At 46.3% G+C, this 19,068-nt stretch overlaps 1 protein-coding gene across 1 annotated transcript in view; it reads left to right on the forward strand.

Annotated features, from left to right (window-relative positions):
- The first annotated feature begins 5,002 nt into the window (after positions 1–5,002).
- Positions 5,003–19,068, forward strand: part of Cd80 (CD80 molecule) — a 39,271-nt gene continuing 25,205 nt past the window's right edge. The window contains exon 1 of the mRNA XM_052740681.1: positions 5,003–5,658. Coding sequence (XP_052596641.1) covers positions 5,556–5,658 — 103 coding nt within the window. The 5' untranslated portion in view covers positions 5,003–5,555. The remainder of the gene's footprint in view (positions 5,659–19,068) is intronic.

Genomic DNA, 19,068 nt, shown 5'->3' on the forward strand with positions numbered 1-19,068 from the left:
GCTCTTCAGAGTTTGGGTGACCCAGGGGCACAGAAAGAGTCAGGCCTGGAACCCAGAGTTAGCCCTTCCATTCCCCATACTGCCACTTAGGGAAAAAATATGTGAAATGGCTTGCAGTTAAACACTGATTACGTTCAGGGCACAAAGCCTGATTTTATGTTTTATATTTTATGCCCCCCCTCCAAAGTAGGCTTAAGCATCCCTTATGTGACCATGTAAAAGTAGTATTTAAAAAAATATTACATAAAAAAGCAAAACTTAGATATGCGCTGTAATTTTAAGAAGTGGACAGTAATTCCAGAGAGTAAACAGGCAGGGAGGCTTGGTGGCCGTGACACTTGATGAACTGGTGTCGGACAGTTAGGGAAAGCTTCGAGCTTCCAAGCAGAACAGAAAGACTGGGAAAGTCCTTGTCGCCGCCCCCAGCTGCCTCCCCGAGTGTGGTGGCGTATTTCCACAAGCCAGGGCTTCCCAGCCTTTGGTAGAGACCCGCCAGTACATTTTGAAATCTTCTCTGGAGAGTTCCAGCAGGTGGCCTCTACTGCTGCCTTCTTACTTTTGATGGAGTTCCCACAGGAAGGGGAGCACGCCCAGCTCCTCAAACCCAGCTTCATTTCCCGAACTTGCAAAGGCCTTCCGTGCCCCTGCCACAGTCACACACTAAGGGACTTCACTGGCCACTGGGCTCTCGGTAGATGAAAATGCAGCCTTCAGGAGAAAACCGAAAACGAACAAGAACAACGGGTGCTTTGTCTGAGTGATTTTTCCTTCCACACCCACTGTGCTCAGCGGCTTTCACTGACCAGCCTGGACTAGCCACGGTTAGTCCACTCTCACGGCTGTTTCTAGAAGACTCCTGGACACACACAAAGAAATTCTAGCAGGAGACATTGAGTTGCCTCGTCTTTCCAGTCTGTTCCTCCACCCTTGGAGGGGTCAGTCCCTCCCTCCTGGGTCACACTCCATCCTAAAACTGTTCTTTGAAAGGAACCCCTGAAAGCACCGATAGACCATCTGAGGAGCCACTCAACTAACCCCCAAACGAAATAAGCAGGAGGCTCAGGAGAGATGCCATCTGAGGCTCTGAAGCAGTATGAACCCCACCCTCCTGCGGAACCTTCCAGCGGGCAAAAAACTGGCTACATGGGTCCTCACTAGCTATGATTAAAATATTGCGCTAGGACAGTAGGCAAAGAGAACATTCTGTGTAATTATATCGACACACAGTTCCAAATGTGCAAACGACTCAACAGAGGAAGAAGGCAGAGAGGCAGGAGTTGGGAGGGGACAATTTCAGAACCCATGGAAATGCTAGGGGTGATATACATGTGTTCACTATCTCCACTGGTGATGGCTTGTGTGTGTATCCAACTTAATATTTTAAGTATTTGTAGCCTTTTACTGTGTGTGTGTGTGTGTGTGTGTTGTTGTTGTTGTTTGTTTGTTTTTTTGTTTTTCAAGACAGGGTTTCTTTGTGTAGCCCTGGCTGTCCCAGAACTCACTCTGTGGACCAGGCTGGCCTCGAACTCAGAGATCTGCCTGCCTCTGCCTCCCAAATGCTGGGATTAAAAGCATGTGCCACCACGTCTGGCTGCTTTTTAGTATATTTTAATGATATCTTAACAAAGTTATTAAAAGCAAATAACCATGTACATAAATTATTAAAACTTGTTCTCCCTCGAAAGAATTAGTACAGGGGGAAATTCCCCTTTTCCTTTAAGTCAGGAAATTTCTCTTTAGTTTTATGAACAGAATTAAGTTTCCCTTTTTAACGAAATCTGGAAACCATGACCTTTTGTTCAAGAGCATATTTATAATGCTATGTTGATATTATGTTGTGAATGCAAGATAAAAAGGCAACTGTCTGGTTCACTTTTCAGGAAAAATACCCAAGAAGGGAAAAGAAAAGGGAAGGGTAACGGGAGGGAGGGGACAGTGGGCACTTGCTTCATCTTAGGGAGGAGCAAATAGCCAGTCTGAGCTGTAAACACCCTACTAAGTCTTTATCAGGCTCTGCACTCTACAGCCATTTAAACTCACACTCGCCATGTCCTGTCCCCAAAACACCAAGACCCTCTCTGACTTTTCCTACTGCCTGATCATGTCTCTTTACTCCATTCTCAGAGAATATGAAATCAGGAAGTAAAAAGAGTGGCATTTGCATCTATGTTCTGTTGGGCAGCGGATGGGGTGTCACTGCCAAATGTGACTCTTAGTGCCTGAAATCCTGCAGCCAGGGACCAGTCAGGTTCCAGAGCCAGCAAGAGACCCCAACAAGAAGCCCCCAGAATATCCCCATCAATAAGATTCAGATTGGGTGAAATGTGTTTTTTTTTAAATAGGGGCAAGACCCAAATCCTCTCACTGTAGGAAAATTTTTAGAAAGAATGTACAAAGAAGTAAAAACCTGGAAATTGATTTTCTCAAAATTATCGGGGCTACACTCTTTGAAAAGGGTGCCCACAGGGATACAGCTTCCTCTGTTGGAAGACCCTGTCTTTGTCCTCCTGATAAGTCTTCTGGCCAGGAGCTGGATGCCTTATAGGGTACCAGCAGGAATGATGCTTGGGAGGTGGACACACCAGGTCCCATCAGCCAGCCAGTGCTTGCCACAGCCCAGGCCTGAGAGCAAAGGGGTGTTTTTGACATGACAGAGCCTTATTCCCTCCTCTTCCTTTTGTATTATCTCCATTGCTTCCTGTCCTAGGGAAGCCCATTGACCTCAGACTCCTGTCATACTTCTCCATCAGTCTTTCAGTTAAACAGATTACAGTGCCTTCAGTAACACTGAAAAAATAGAGGATAGATAGTAACCTAAATTGTGATTTTTTTTGGTCAGAAAAACTTTGTCTCCTAGTACATTAAGTCATTATTTTAGACATTTCTATACCATATTCTCCATGTAGCCACACTCATGCACCATAACTACTATCATTTTCTTTTTTCCCTCTATAAACGCCCCCTACTTTAGAAGGAAAACTACGTGTCTCTAAGATACTCGGACTCCTGCTGTCTTATTCTGGGTTCTCTGCAAAGCTATGCTAGAGACAAAGAACCCGAGTCAAAATTAAGAAACTTGAATGGATAGAGAGTAAAGAAGAGAGATGAGATCCAATACAAAAAAAACTTTAACAAATTGATGGCTAATAAAGACAATGGTTAATCCATCCCCCAGGGCCTTCTGGGAGTCCCGTGAAAGGCCTTAAGAACTTCTACCTGGGGACAAACGTGGAAGCAGCTGCCTACCTATTCTCAGCTCCTTTGGTCAAGGGTAGTCCCACAGACCCCGACTTCCCCGCAATTAAGGTTCCTCCGCACGCTTGGGCACAGAACTTGCAAGGCAACATGGAAGTTAAGAGAACCTGTTGTCATGTGAGGCAGCTGAGGAGGTCTAGGTGGGTCAGAAGCCAACTGTGGAAAAGTGTAGGCTCAGTGAAGGGTCTGCCTGTGTCTACATGTGCAAAGAGATTCACGGTCCGGCCTGGCTGGCTGCTTGTCGATGGGTCCTCCAAAATTCCATCTCTAGGTTCCCAGGGTGTCAAACTGACTGCAGATAGCAGTTGTAGGGGAGACTGGAGCCTTCTTCACCCCATCCCTTGGTGCTCTCATTGTGATCATTGAGCTGTACTAGCTGTGGTAAGGTGAGTGGAGCGTACCATGCAATGTGAGTTCAGGGAGCACACTCTTTGAGAATGGACAAGATGCAAATACAGAGAACACGCCCCCCCCAAAAGTGCCTACTACGTATGAGCCAGGCGGCCTGTTCCCACAGCAGTCCTACCATGGGCAGGAAAAGAGTAACTCTGAGTATAAAAACGTAACTCGAGAGCAGTGCAGAAGCGGTCAGGAAGCTCATACATCACTGTGCAGGCCGAGCTAGTGCCTGTCCCTTGCCCTTCTTCTTCTTCTTCTTAGATACCCAAAACTGTCACCATGGTTAGTTTATCGCCCCCGTGGTGAGGGCAGCCCGCTGGGCGACTTGCCCAAGTCACACTCTCTCAGAGAGCAAGGGAGCTTCCTCCAGGCTGCAGTTAAGGGAAGTTGGAAAGGGGAAATTCCGCCTCCCTGCTGTTTTAGTCATAAAGACAGCAAGAAGAGAGAGGACAGCTCCTAAGTGGGCCCCATCTTTTGATTTTTAAGAAAAAAGAAAAAAGGAATCTGCTTCAGCCAGTAAGTAAATGCATTTACTATTATTTATTACACCATGGGATGTCTTAGTAGAACAATTTAACACCAACCTGACTTTTTTTTTTTTTTTAAAGACGGGGTCTCCTATATCCCAGGCTGGCCTCAAACTTGCTATGTAACCCAGGACGATCTGGAACTTCTGATCCTCCTGCCTCCACACCTCCAGTGCTCCAACACTGTTTATACAACTCTGGGGATCGAACTCAGGGCTTCCTGCATGTCAGGCCAGCATTCTACCAGCAAAGCCATCTCCTCAGCCTCAATGTCACTGCTTTTAAAACCAACATATGATTGTGTCTTGCCCTCACAGGAGTCTCCTGTGGTCTCTTATTCTCACGGCTGTGGCATTCCAACACGGTTAGAAAAACACCACCAGAATTCTTTTGCATTTCCCAGATGCTAGCCGATTTTTCTGTAGGCTGGACTTGAGTTTTTCTAATCGATAGAATGCTAATGGGAAAGTCTCTTCAAGCTTACCCGTGAGAGTGTGGCTAGGGAGACAATCCGGTATGGCTCAGGGATAGCTCCAAAAGAGGAGAGTCACACATCTGGCCAGTTGTAGGTGTGACATCATTCATTTTCATTTCTCAATTTTGACACATTTACTGGAAGAAAAAAAAAAAACATCAACAAGCCTCTTCACATCATACTGCATAGTCTAAATACGCAGTGTTTGTACTATGTCTTGTCTTTCTTCACTTTTTACAGTAGATCTCTCTATTGGTTGATATCCCTGTAGGACTTACTGTGTTTAAGATCTGAGGTTCTTGATTAATATAACAAGATGTCCTTTCCTAACTAAAATGCAGCCTTGGACAAATACACTTTGGCCAGTCACTCTGCATTTGTGCATGTGTCCAGGGGGGGGATTTAAGCTTTCTTGAATTGGCTGATACTGAAGGGTCTCTGTGCTTTTTTGCTGTTGTTGTCTGTGAAATGGGGGCCTCACTGTGTTCTAACAACGTTAGCCACACCCCCAAACAGAGAACCCTTTCACCCAACTGTGGCTGGTTCTCGGAACAGGCCAGGACAAGTCACCTCCCCTAGAGTCCCCTCCACCTTTGAGTTCCCCTCATGGCCACACCCTGGTTTAGAGGCCGCTCAGATTAAGAACTCTCACTCATTCTTGTCTAGCTCACGGCAGACAACTGAGCGACTCTTACTAGTTTCTTTTTCAGGTTGTGAAACACAACCTTCGGCGACTCAAGAACTCTGTCCCATCTCTGTGGAGCAATAGAGTTGTCTTCAGTACCTGCTTGGTGTGTACCATCCAGGCTTCTCTACTGCTCTGTTTCCCGATTTTTGTGAGCCTAGGAGGTGCCCAGGCTCTGCTTGGCTTTCACCGTCTATCCAAAGCATCTGAAGCTATGGGTTGCCAACCGAGGCAGGATACATCCCGACCCAGGTACCCACATCTCAGGCTCGCTCATCTCTTGGTGCTGATGTTCGGTCTTTTTCGAACGTCTTCAGGTAAGGAAGGAACTTTCAGGAACTTGACTTAAGCTCTCCGGGGTTTTGAGGAAGATGACGCCGTTCTCTCTCTGTACTGTCTCGCTCGGCCTGCTTTGTGGCCATCTTCTCCTGCTCACTTTGAGAACTGGAGGAACCCTTCAGGGCGATCCCAGAACACTTTAAAGCTAAGAAAGTTCTCGTTCGGAAGAGGGTAAAAGGACATGTAGGGTCACATGGCAAGTCAGAAGCCAAGTTAAATTAAGAGCTTCAACTCTAACATAGAGGTGGGGACAGTATTATTTTAATGACACAGAAAGCCAGAGAGCAGCTTAGAGCTGTGGCCTCCTCCATCTGTATTAGATGTTCATTTACATCTTGTTACGTGCCAACAGAGTTGGTCTGGGATTCTAGTTTCCAAAGTATGTTTCTACGGTACAACTCAATTAATGTGGACCTCTAAGACCAACCGACGATGACCTTTTCCACTCGGGGGAAGGCAGGTAGTTGAGAAATGTCATTTTCCTAGTGTGAGATCTTTCTCTTAATGTTTCTTCTTAAGCTTTCCTTTCTTTCAGTGTGTCAACACCGGCATCGGGCAGCTAGGAGTTAGTACAAAATGATTTTTTTTTTTTTTTTAGTTATTTCTAACTGACTGTGTATTTCATATGTGTTCTTCAAAGAGTATTTTGTCCTCAAGGTGATTCTGTTTCTATGCATGTTGTCTTAAGGAAGCTGGACTTTGGGCACTATCAAGGGCTGGGGGCTCCGTGCAGGTCATGGTTTGCTTGGGAACTGTCATCCACCACGTCCTGCATGACCTTTTTTTTTTTTTTTTTTCTTTTTTTAGGGGTAGCTGGTCTATGTGACTTTTTTAAGGTCAGGAAACAAAAGATCTGCTTTCTAAGGAGTAGAATATAAACTGTTTCTCACAAACAAGGAGGGAGCTAGAGTGCCACACAGCAATGCAGAAACTGGCCTTTCAACCGCCCTGATGTAAAGCCGTTCATCTAAAATCCCGCCCAGAATACCTAAGAGCATGAGAGACAAGGAGAGGGAAGGGAAGAGGATGAAGGATGCGCAGGCCACCTGCTACAGTAGTAGCAGTTTTAAATTTTCTGTCCCAAGCTGTGAAATTTGGTTATAGAACCCAGAGAACCAAGACTTAAGTGTCCATTCATATCTCAAGTTCTGTGCACAGTCAGCAATTATACAGTTAAAAATGTGTAATTGGAGGTTACCATGCGTAATCTGGAGGTTAGGGAAGTACTCCCAAACTCAAGTCTTCTGGAGAAACTACATACACCCAGAAATGGGGCTTGGGAGTTGATGGGTGGGGTAGAAAACTCTTAAAAAGAGAGAGAAAGCAAGCACCATTTAAACCAAGGCTTGACAATTGCACCAGAAAAAGTCAGAAACAGAGCATAGACATACATTTTTAGCCATTAGGAAAGCACCATGCACTTACCGCTGCAACCAATTTCTAGACCGTGAACATCTTATTCTGCATGTCCACCTTACCCCCAAAGTAGTTGAGCCTGCGATGCGTGCCCTCAAACAAGTTTGCATATGTAAGCCCTGGAACTAACCCCACAAGAAATATGAAAAGTAGGAGCTCCTGACTACCAAAGCCCAGGTTCTGAGAAATGAGGGAACAGGGTCACTGGAGGACCTGATGGAGGCAAAGAAGGGTTCTGGGCAGGGTACCACAGTGAAAAACACCAGCACAAGTTTCCTCTCTCCCCTTTTTAGGCAATCTCATGTAGCCTAGGCTGGCCTTTAACTCATTAGGTAACAAAGGATGACTTTGAACTCCTGGTCCTCCTGCCTCCATCTCCTAAGTACTAGGATTCCAGACATGCAGCACCATGCCCAGTTTATGCACTATTAGAGATCCAACAGAGGGCATTCCAGGCAAGCACTTTGCCAATTGAGCTACGCCATAGCCGTCTAGCTCACTCTTTTTAAACATCTAATTCAACAAAGACCAGGCAGTTTCTGGGTACAAGAAGTGTTTATTGGTCCTGGGAACAAATTATGAGCTCTTTCATTCGTGGAATTTAGAGTCACTGAAAGGAAAAAGATGAGCAATCTGATTGATCAAAGCACTAAATATGTGACTACCACAGAGATGAGAACGTCATAGAAAAGGTATTGTTCAGAGGCACCATTCTCGCCTGCTGAGGACCTGCAGACAGACAGTAGTGGATAGAGGAGAACCGGAAGGGAGCCAAGCCTAGGACCTGGACTTTCAGGTCACCATCGGGAACCTGAACGTCATTCATACTGCACTGGGAGGGGGAGATGGCACTGTCCCATACATTAATTATGCATATTATTACCTGGGGGGGTGTTGAAAGGCCGTCTCTGGTTCTGGGGATTTTTCAGAGAAGTGAAACTGTTTTGTATAATACTATAATGATATGTCTATTAACCGTAGACACTTCAGACCCATAGAAAGCACACCTCCTAGGAAGAATGCTAAACCATGACTTTGGGTGAGGAGGATGTGTCAGCACAGGTTCATGGAGTGTGACAAATGTGTCACCGTGGCATGGCATGTTGATGATAGAGGAAGCTCAAAGGTCAGGACAGGACTGGCCTGTGGGCATCCTTCATGTTTGTCCACCCGGTTCTCCTGGGAACCTCAGACTGCTCTGAAAAATACTTTCAAGATCTCTTAGGTTTTGGTGATTAGAGTCAGGCTCTCACTCTGTAGCCCAAGCTGGCCTGTAATTCAGTATGTTGCTCAGGCTTGCCTCCAACTCCCTCCTTAGCCTCCAGAGCAACAAGAATTATGTATGTGGGCTACCATGCCCAGTTTAAAACTGTACTTTAAAATGCTGCTTCGGCTTAGGTGGGTCTGGACCGGGGCCCGAGATTCTGCGTTTCTAACAATCATCCAGGTGATGTTGAGGTTGGTGGATTGACTATACAGCCCTGTTTAAGAAGTAAGTCTGTATGTAAATAATATTCAAAGAAAAGCAGGAAGCCAGACATGTTAACACTGGTGTCAGTAATCCTAGCTACTCTGGAGGTTGAGGCAGGAGGATCAAAAATTCAAGGCGGTTGGTGGGGGTGTGGGGGGGTGGGGGGTGGGTAGTAGTAGCACACCTTTGATCCTAGCACTTGGGAGGCAGAAGCAGGCAGATCTCTGTGAGTTCCAGGCTAACCTGGTCTACAAGGAGAGTTCCAGGACAGCCAGAGCTATTACACAGAGAAACCCTGTCTTGAAAAACAAAACAAACAAACAAATTCAAGGCTAGCATGGAGAGCTTAGTGAGACCCTGTCTTAAAATAGAAAGCATGGACTCGAATATAGCCTGGTGGGTAGAGCGCTTGCCCAGCATCCACACGGCTCTCAGCTCCATCTCTAGCAAGGTATAAACTGGGCACGGTGGCACATGCTTGTGATGTCAGCACTTTGGAGGTATAGACAGGAAGATGAGAAAATCAGAGTTACTCTCAAAGGACACGGTGAGTTTGAGGCCAGCCTGAACTACAAGAGTCTTTGTCTTAAAAACAAAACAAGGGGTTGGGGATTTAGCTCAGTGGTAGAGTGCTTGCCTAGCAAGCGCAAGGCCCTGGGTTCGGTCAGGATGGTGTAAGGTGGAAGTAAGATGATGGAGGGCTGTTTGGGGGCTGTGGATATGCCACACCTTCAAGCCTGCCCTGGGTCAGGAAGCCACACCCTGGTGGCGTGGTCCCCTCTCCCCTACTACTCTCCAGCCATTGGCTTCCAGGGCAAGTGGACCTCTTTCTTTCATAAGATAGGACCCAGCCACAGCCTCTCCACCATCAGGTTTCAGGCATGGTCTCTTGAGGCAGAAACACATGGCTGTATTCCAGAAACTAAGAAGCAACCATCAGGGAAGCGTAAGTGGGCAGCCTTTCCTTCGGGGCTGGGATCCTTTCAAGATGGCTCAGCTCTGAGGGCTGGGGAAAAGCTTCCTGAGGTAGCTGGATATAAATGCATTAGGAGCTCTGAGGTAGAGAAAAAGCAAGCATCCTCAAGGTGTCACAAGTAGCAACTTCCCACCCACACCCTGCTGTCTGAACACAACTGGCCAGCACATCTCAGAGTTACCATTGCCAGGCGGTGGTGGCGCAGGCCTTTAATCCCAGCACTCGGGAGGCAGAGCCAGGCGGATCTCTGTGAGTTCAAAGCCAGCCTGGTCTACAGAGAAAGATCCAGGACAGGCACCAAAACAACACAGAGAAATCCTGTCTCCAGGAAAAAAAAAAAAGAGTTACCATCGTTACTGCCATTGTTACCCTGGTAACGGTAGTCCAAATCTCAACGTTCTAATAATTTAGAATTTAAGGGAAAAAAATAAAGATCTGATTTCTGCACACTATAAGGGGCTGTATCTAAACTGAAGGGAAAAATCAGGGGCAAGAATGAAGTCTTCCAATGGCTCGTGTGCCAGCACACATCATCTTCCTTGTACTGCTGGAACTCTGCACAGGCCTAACATCAGACCTGTGGTATGCGCTTGACGAAAAGCTTAGAAGTGCCCCATAATATCGCTTCCACAGAAAAGGCTGTGCACAAACATCAGTCTCCCATGCACATACTAACCAGACCCAACCCTGCTTAGCTTCCAAGATCAGAAGAGATGGGGCACGTTTGGTGTGATATGGCTGTGAACCTGAATACTGACATTAACATCTCCAGGTGTTAGGATGATGGGTAATATTTATGTTTTTCCCCCTTTCATTCTTTCCAAATTTAATGCCTGTGTGTGTGTGTGTGTGTGTGTGTGTGTGTGTGTGTGTGTGTGCGCGTGTGCGCGTGTGCATGTCACAACTCTCATTGGAAACCAAAGGAAAACTTGCAGGATTTAGTTCTCTCCACCATGTGGGTCTGGGGATGGAACTCACGTTATCAGGGGTAGATCAAGTGCCTTTACCCATGGAGCCATCTCATTGGTTTTTATTTTACTACTTTCGTTTTATTCTTTTCTTACTTTCATCCAAAACACCCTTTTCTGAAAAATATAAAAGTGTGTACTCTTTGGTTTAGGTTTGGGGGCTTTTTTTTTTTTTCTTTATTGAGACAAGGTCTCATTCTGTAGCTCCGGCTGGCCTGGAACCCAATACGCACACCAAGTTGACCTGCCTCTGCCTCCAAGTGGTGGTGGGATAAAGGGCGTAAGCCGGCCGTGGCTGGCTGATGGCACTCTTAAAAAGAAAGAACTATGTAGCCCCTCAGCTGTAAGCCAACCATAATACCAAAAATAATAAATAAGTAAATAGAAAGTTAAATTATCTGAAGGGCTTTAAAATTTGTCATTTTAAAGTGAATAGTTCGCTGGGTTTTAGCGTCTCATGTTGTTATGAAGCTCTAACTACTCTGAAGTTTCAGAGCATTTTTGACACCTCATAATTAGAACAGTTCTGCAGCCACTCTTCCGTGTCACCCTGGTCTCGTCTCCTAGTAACCGCTACTCCACTTCCCCTCTCGTGGACCATGCCTATTCCGGGCAGAGTGGAAGCATGCGTCCTGTACTGTGTGTCCAGCTTCTTTTCAGGGTTCATCTGTAGTATGTATCGGAACACCATTTGTCTTCATGGATAATAATGCACTGCTGTAGACCGAGTTCCTAACAGATGAGTGGTTTGTCTGAAACCAGTGGTCTTACTCTGCGTTTCTCTTCAGGCCATATAAATCTTTTGCCTTTTACTAAAACCAGTGGTCTTTGTGTCTGTAGACTAAGCGCTTCCTCTCCCAGGGTGCTAGTGGCTGGGAGTTGAAGTCAGTAAGGGAGGAAGACCAAAGCTAACTGCTTAGTGTCCCCAGTTTACCACCCAGAGGAATGATGTACACATATTCATTAGAAGTTGTCTTAGGGTTACTACTGCTGCGACGAAACACCATGACCAAAGAGCAAGCTGGGGAGGAAAGGGTTTATTAGACTTTACACTTCAGCCTTGCTGTTCATCACTAAAGGAACTCAGGACGGGAACTCAAAACAGGGCAGGATCCCGGAAGCAGGAGCTGATGCAGAGGCCATGGAGGGGAGCTGCTTACTGGCTTGCTTCCCATGGCTTGCTCAGCCTGCTTTTTTTTATAGAACCCAGGACCAGCAGCCCAGGGATGGCACCACCCACCATGGGCTAAGCCCTCCCCCATTGATCACTAATTGAGAAAATGCCTTACAGCTGGATCTCACGGAGGAGGCATTTCATCCACCGAGGCTCCTTCCTCTGATGACTCTAGCTTGTGTCACAGAAAGCCACTCAGTACAGAAGTAAACAGAGTTGCCTCCTATTTGTGCCCAGTCCCTCTCATGGCCTCAGCTCGATCCAGCTGCTGATGTCTAAAAGGGGCGTGATGTGCACCCCAAGCCAGCTGTGGGCCTTCCATTCAGACCACAAGTCAGTTTCTACAGTTCCATTCTGGGTGTGGTTCAGCAGAGCAGGATGTGGTAGGGTTGTTAGAGGAGCCTACCAACATCTGTATTAGAGCCGGGGTGATGACTCTGAAGGTAAACACTTGTGTAGGCCTCACGACCCTAGCTTGATCCCCACAGTCAACAGTAAAGGGAGAGAACCAATTCCTGAGATTTGTCCTCTGACCTCCACACCCATGGCATGTATCCATCCACTCACTCACGCACATAAATAAAAAATAAAATAAAATGTAAAATTCTTTGTTTAAAAATCGTACCGCGGCACGGTTAACAAAGCGCCTTGCTTCCGTCCTAGGATCGCTGTGGAATTGTGTACTGAAGGGAAGATAGCACACCCACTCTGCAGAAGTGAGCCTGAGGCCCAAGGGGATGTACCTAGGTCTTCAAGGTTATACTTCCAACTTGGGGTCATCTAAGTCCCTACTACTTAGCTCTGCATTCAGCGAGTATCCGCTTCGTACCTTCTGGGCTGGGCCCCATTCTCAACACTGCAGATGTGGCAGTGAAAAGCAGGCCAAGCTTCACATGTGGACTTGCATGTCATTTATTATGGATTGCCCAGAGTCCGGGGAAGATGCTACATCCGGTATGGGATATCTGAGGGAAAAAAAATCTACGTACACTATGCTCCTACGTGTGTTGACTTTATTCCTCTAAGACAAAATTTTATCTATACAGCTACAGCTCCATCAGGCATTCAGGGCAGGAATAAATCTAGATACACCAAGCTACTTTATCCATCTACTTTATTTCTCTGGGATGAAGTCCTGTCTCCATAGCTTCAGTTCCGCCCTGACACTCAGTTCCTTTTGTCCCCTCATTTACTGCCCTCTCCTAGTCGTGCTAACAACTAAGCTCTTATGCTTCCAGCCTCATCTTCATCCTCTGTTTCTTCACCCTCCATCTCTACTTGCTCTCTCCTCCTGGCTCTGATGAACTCTACAAGAGTTCTGCCTTACCATCTACAAAACCTCTGTGTTCTTCCCTTCTTCCTGGTCATGCCCTTCTGTCTGCCTCTACAGAAAAGCCTGTTCCTTCTTCCCCTGGCCACACGGTTCTCTGCCTCCTCAGGAATTTTGCTCCACCCTACCTTCTACCTTGATATATAAAAACCTCTTTTGTTCTCAGTCAATTGCTTTGAAGAGCCACTAGGCCTCAAAGCAAAGGGATGGTCTGAGCTCCATTTGCACAAGAAACAAAGCTGTACAACTACCACCTGCTTGGCTTTGCCTGTGTGACCTTATCCAAGTACTGGCCTGAGCAGGAAGTTCACACACACACATTCTATGGGAATTGTGAGCACAAGAAATTCATAACAAGGCACAGCTGAATATTAAGCTGTGGAACACTGAAGAGTCCATGCTACATGGCTTCCCACTTGACTGACCCTTGGCCTGGTCAAGGTATAGCTTTAATATGCAGCTGGACTCCTTGTAACATATTCTTGTGGCTTGCCACAATTTATATATACAGATTGTGTGTGTGTGTGTGTGTGTGTGTGTGTGTGTGTGTGTGTGTGTGTCTATCCCATGTGTAACCTATATCAGCTGGATGGAGCAAGACTTAAGACAAAGCCACACGTAGTGTATATATGTGTAATCACAGTATTCAGGCCAGATAAAGGACACGAAGGGGTATACCTCATTTCAAAAACCAAAACCAAAACCAAATAAAAAAATTGAAGACAGACATATCAGGGTCAGAGCCTAAGGTGTGGCTAGATCTGTGATGTTAGAAGGGACTGTCTGGGAGAAACAGGGGAAGGCTTTCTGAGTAGGGAACACCAGCCCAGAGTGACATGAGCCCTGGACCATGTGGACCTCCTCTGGAAGATGCTGCCTTCTCTCCTATCCTAGGCATGGTGAGGAGAGTTAAGTATGGTGTCCTGTTTGAACCCTAACTCTTGCTCTGTCTGGGGCACTGAAGTGCCAAGTGGCATGCCCGACAAACTCAGAGATCTAACAAGGCCTGGGCCCCCTGAGTCACCGACACAGACGAAAGCCTTCCAAGACACTTCTATTTTCTCATTGCTCAGCACGAGAGTGCAGACCTGGTTCCTGTGGGAATTTCCAGGTCGCACAGGAAAGTTTTGATTCCTCTTTTCAGTCTGGTTCTTCTTCAGCATTGGGGGGGTGATGGGGTGGGGGGGGGGCTCGTACAGGAATGGAGAGCAGCCCATTGATGAGGTGCCATGACTTTTAGAGAGAGACATCCATGCTTCTCTTCATGTGACTGCACAAAAACTCCTCAGGAACCGCCATTGAAACGAGACAGTTTTGCTTTTGGTTATGATTTCTCTCTTGTTTGGGTCACCGGATGTCAAAAATCGGCTGGCCATATTGCATTCTGTAGGGCAGGAACAAGCGGTTCTGGGGAGGGGAAATTACACCAAATAAATTGGCTGTTTTGTGTCACGGTGTCCATCAGGTTCAGGAAGACCAGACTTCTATAGAGCTGATATGATCCCTGAGTGATGTTGGTTAAGCGGTGGCGCTCGTGGCTGGCCACCGCCCACGGCAGCCATGCTGACGGAGCAGAGTGCTGGATGTATCGGTGATGGAAGAGTCACGACCATAGTTACCTTTCTAGAGCTTTATTGGGAGAGAGAGGGAGAGAGAGAGAGGGAGAGAGAGAGAGAGAGAGAAACAGAGAAACAAACAGAGAGACCATGCAGAGGGAAAAGAACGGAAGGAGTGAGTGCAGAAAAAAGAGAATGCACAGAGGGCACGCCTGCTTTTTAGGCTGGGACACCGTCGCAGGCTGGTGACATAATTAAGGACATAATCCTTACAAGTGAGATTAAAGTAACTAGAGGGTAAGATTTGGGGCAGGCAGAGCAAGAGCAGACACTCCTGCAGAAGACTTGCTGTCTGTCCCAGGGTCCCTCCTGTTTATATCATTTAATTGAATTTTACTTTTGCAGTGCTCTGGAATGGGCAGGTATCTCACCCCTTTTACAGATGAGAAGACAGATATATCGGCAAGTAGCTAAACTGAGGCTGGAATTGAAGTCAATGAGAATACATAGTCTTCGCTCTGTCAGACATCTTTTAGTTTTCCTGTATCCCCCGAGTGTGTTCAGGTCATAGCTTGACCTTTCGCTCTCAGAGAGAGCGCCTTTCAGGCTTGTCTTTTCCCTCCTGTCAGTTACGACGCTAGAGTAGGAACTGGTGACATTCAGCAAAGTTGCCTAAAGGGGAGCCTGAGAGAGAGCTCAGCTGCCTCCCATAATGGCTGCTGTGGTAGGAAGGTGTTACTGCCCCAGATCTTGCTTTCCAAGAGACAGGGCCTGGAACTAATGCTGCACACCTGGGCTTTCCCCAAGGGCATCTTTGTGGCTCTGGAGGCACAAGGCAGGGTAGGTGCCAATGATGGCACTGGGTGGGGGACTGAGAACTTTGGCTTTAGAAGGACACTGCCCCTGAGTCATAACCCAGAGGTCTAATCTACTGAGGAATTCTGTGGTATTGACACTTGCTAGGAGCTAATGAGTTGGAGTTTGACTGAAAGGTTGGTTTTGGGGGAAGGGGGATATATTGATGAGGAAATATGTCTGATTTATTTTTGTTTGTTTATTGTGTATAGGTTTTTACATGCATGTATGTGTCATATAGCTATACGTGTGCCTGGTACCCACAGAGACCAGAAGAAAGTGCCAGACCCCCTAGAACTGGAGTTACAGGTGGCTACGAGTCACCTTGTAGATGCTGATAATTGGAGAGAGGTCCTCTGGGAGAACAGCCAGTGCACTTAATGGCTGAGCCATCTCTCCAGCCCCAGGGATCGAGTTTTCAAATGGAACCCACTTAGCAAGTCCAAGCGGTAGGATAACTGCAGGTACCGAGTATAGACAGCCAAGAGGAGGATGGGATGGAAGCAAGGGCCATCAGGTAGCTGAGAAGGCAGACACAGCTCACAAGTGAAGGCCTTGCCCTTGTCCTGTGGTGGTGCAGTGAGTCATTCCAGCCTGAAACCATGAGGTCAGTTGAAGCCCGGAAAGAAAGGGACTCTTTCTTTTTTATTTTGTTGGTTTTTTTTTTAGTTTTGTTCATTAGAAACAATGTCTCCTGCAGTGTAAGCTGACCTCAGACTCTCTGTGTAGCCAAGATAACCTTGAACTCCTGGTCTTCCTACTTCTACCTTCCAAGTGTTGGGTTACAGCCCCCTAGGCCTCTTTATTTTTATGAATCTTTTTTTTTCTTTCTTTCTTTATTTATTTATTATGTATACAGCATATATGACTGCAGGCCAGAAGAGGGCACCAGATCTCATTACAGATGGTTGTGAGCCACCATGTGGTTGCTGGGAATTGAACTCAGGTCCTCTGGAAGAGCAGCCCGTGCCCTTAACCACTGAGCCATCTCTCCAGCCCGCCTCTTTATTTTTATTCCTTCCTTCCTTATTTATTTGTAGGCACACCCATGGTACTTGTGTAGAGGTGAAAAAGCAACTTGCAGAAGTTAGTCCTCTCCTTTCAACACATGGGCGCCAAGGATCAAACTCAGGATGTCAGGTTTGTTAGCAGGGGCCTTTTCCTGCTGGTCCATCACAAGATTCTTTCTTAAAGTGGAAGAGCTCAGTGATGGGGCCAGGATGGAGCAATGCAGTGTTGGCTTAGTTATGGAATTGAATCGTAAAACTGGGGGGAGCAGTCATCTTGGTTTCTTTTCCCATCACTCTTATAAAATGGCCAGACAAAAATAACTTAAGGGAGGAAGGGTTTGTTCTGCCCCTGCAGTTTCAGGGTATAGTCTGTCATGGCAAGGGAGTCACAGCAGGAAGCAGCTGGTCACATTGCATCCCTGTCAAGAGAGTGAGTAGGAATGCTTGTGATCAGCTCTCTCTCTCTTTATACTATCTAGGACCCAGCTTAAGAAATGGTGCCACCCACCATGGGCAGGTCTTCTCGCCTCGATGAAATCAGGAATAATTCCCCATAGGCATGCCAAATGAATGAAAAAAAAAATGAGGACATGACCACTCCAAGGTATGGTTGAGAAAAAGGTTTTTATTGTAGATATGAGGGAGAGTACATCCAGAGGCATCTGGAAGCATCCAGAGCAGAGAGAGAGAGAGAGAGAGAGAGAGAGAGAGGATTGAACAGATCATGAGAGGAGAGAGGGTAGGGAGGTCAAGAGAGGAAGAGAAGAAGAGAAGAGAGAGGGACAGGAGAGAACCAGGAGAGGAAGAAGGACCAAGAGGCCAAGGACCAAGAGAGTGTGTGGCTGAAATGCCTGGGTCACATAGGAGTTAGAAGCTGGGGGAAGGGAAGGGAAAGGAAAGGAAGGAAGGAGAAGGGAAGTGAAGCTCAGGAACTGGAGAGGTTTAGGGTAGGGGGTGAGAAGAGCAGAGAGGAGCCAGGACTCTGTAACAGTACTTGCAATGCCCAGAGAGCCTGGAGGCCAACATGGGTATGTTAAGTAGGCACCACAGTTAGCCATTTGTCCTGAGTTTCTTTGGAAGCTGACACTGGTCTCTTAGGTGATCTAGAGTCTGTCAAGTTGACAACTAACACTAATGATTGCAGCCATAAATAAGAGAGTGGCCTTAAAAGTCTGGGCCAGTAAGAAGTACATATGGGGGCTGGAGAGATGCCTCAGAGGTTAAGACCACTGGCTGCTCTTCCAGAGGTCCTGAGTTCAATTCCCAGCATCACAACCATCCGTAATGAGATCTGGTGCCCTCTTCTGGCCTGCAGTTATACATGCAGGTAGAACAATACACATAATAAATACTATCTTTTTTAAAAATGTAAGAGAGAGAGAGAGAGAGAGAGAGAGAGAGAGAGAGAGAGAGAGAGAGAGAGGAAACACATACGATACGTAAAATTGGGGCAGTGCCTTTTCCTTGGCCTAGTTTCCTCATCTGTAAAATAAGCTACAGAAAGAACAAAAGTTGGTAATGCCTCTCAGGCTTCACAGTCCTCAACTTTGTCCTCCATATTCTTTTGGGGCACAGCAGATTGTTTAACCTGCCTCCATACTTTCATTAGGGTCTCTTCAAACCCACCTGCCCTCTCCTGGGACTGGAGGATTGGGTGTCCCGGCGTCTGACTCACATCCACAGACTTTAGGATCTGTGTGTAAAATAAGCAAGTGCTTTTTCCACACATTAGAATGCTCACCATTTGTTATCATATGATGTGTGGGAGAGAGGAAGAATCAGGGCAATTCTTTGTAGTGACATCACCATTCCAGGATGCTTAACTAAGTTGTATGTATGGTAGAGAAATGGCAGTTTATTTGCCATTGTAGTAATAGGTATCCAATGTATAAGGTTGCTGCAAGAATCCTGGGTTCACTTTAGGCTGCATAATCAGAAGATTTATATAAAAGTAGCATCCCAGCTCTCCTCTGAGTCATTCTCTAATCTAGAAGTAGGTTTAGTGGCCTTTGTTCTCCCAAATCAAACAGTGTAGGAAAATGAGAACACTCAAAACCAGGTATGGCAACTTACACCTTTCCCAGAATTCAGGAAGGAATAACTCCAGCTGAGGCAGGAGAATGAGATGGTTAACCTGAGTTACCTAGGGAGACCTTGTCTCAGACAACAAAACAAAATGCAACTCTGTGCAACTGTGTGTGTGTGTGTGTGTGTGTGTGTGTGTGTGTGTGTGTGTGTACACAACATGGGGAAAGAGCTCTAGAAGAAATGAAAGGGAAAGTTCCATTGGGTAGGGTTTTTTGTTTGTTTGGTTTTGTTGAGACAGAGTCATGTCATGTGCGAAGTATGGCACTAAGTAGACTGAAATCAGACAAAACGGTCCTTGTTGCAGTATGAAAGCTGAAGTAAGACGACAGACCATCATGGTTTATTTTATCCCTGTTGGGAATGTCTGGCATTCACATATTTTGCTGTTCTGTCCATGTCTAAAATCCTACAAGTATTGATTCTGGGTTCTAAATAAATTTTGGAGCTGTGCATGATGGTACTTTTCTGTAATCTTAGTACTTATGAAGTTGAGGCAAAAGGATTGCCATCAGTTTGAGGCCAACCAAAGATACATAGCAAGACC

This window comes from Peromyscus californicus, unplaced genomic scaffold (assembly GCF_007827085.1).
Source record: "Peromyscus californicus insignis strain IS unplaced genomic scaffold, ASM782708v3 Scaffold_16__1_contigs__length_79575227, whole genome shotgun sequence".
In the NCBI taxonomy this organism is placed as follows: Eukaryota; Metazoa; Chordata; class Mammalia; order Rodentia; family Cricetidae; genus Peromyscus; species Peromyscus californicus.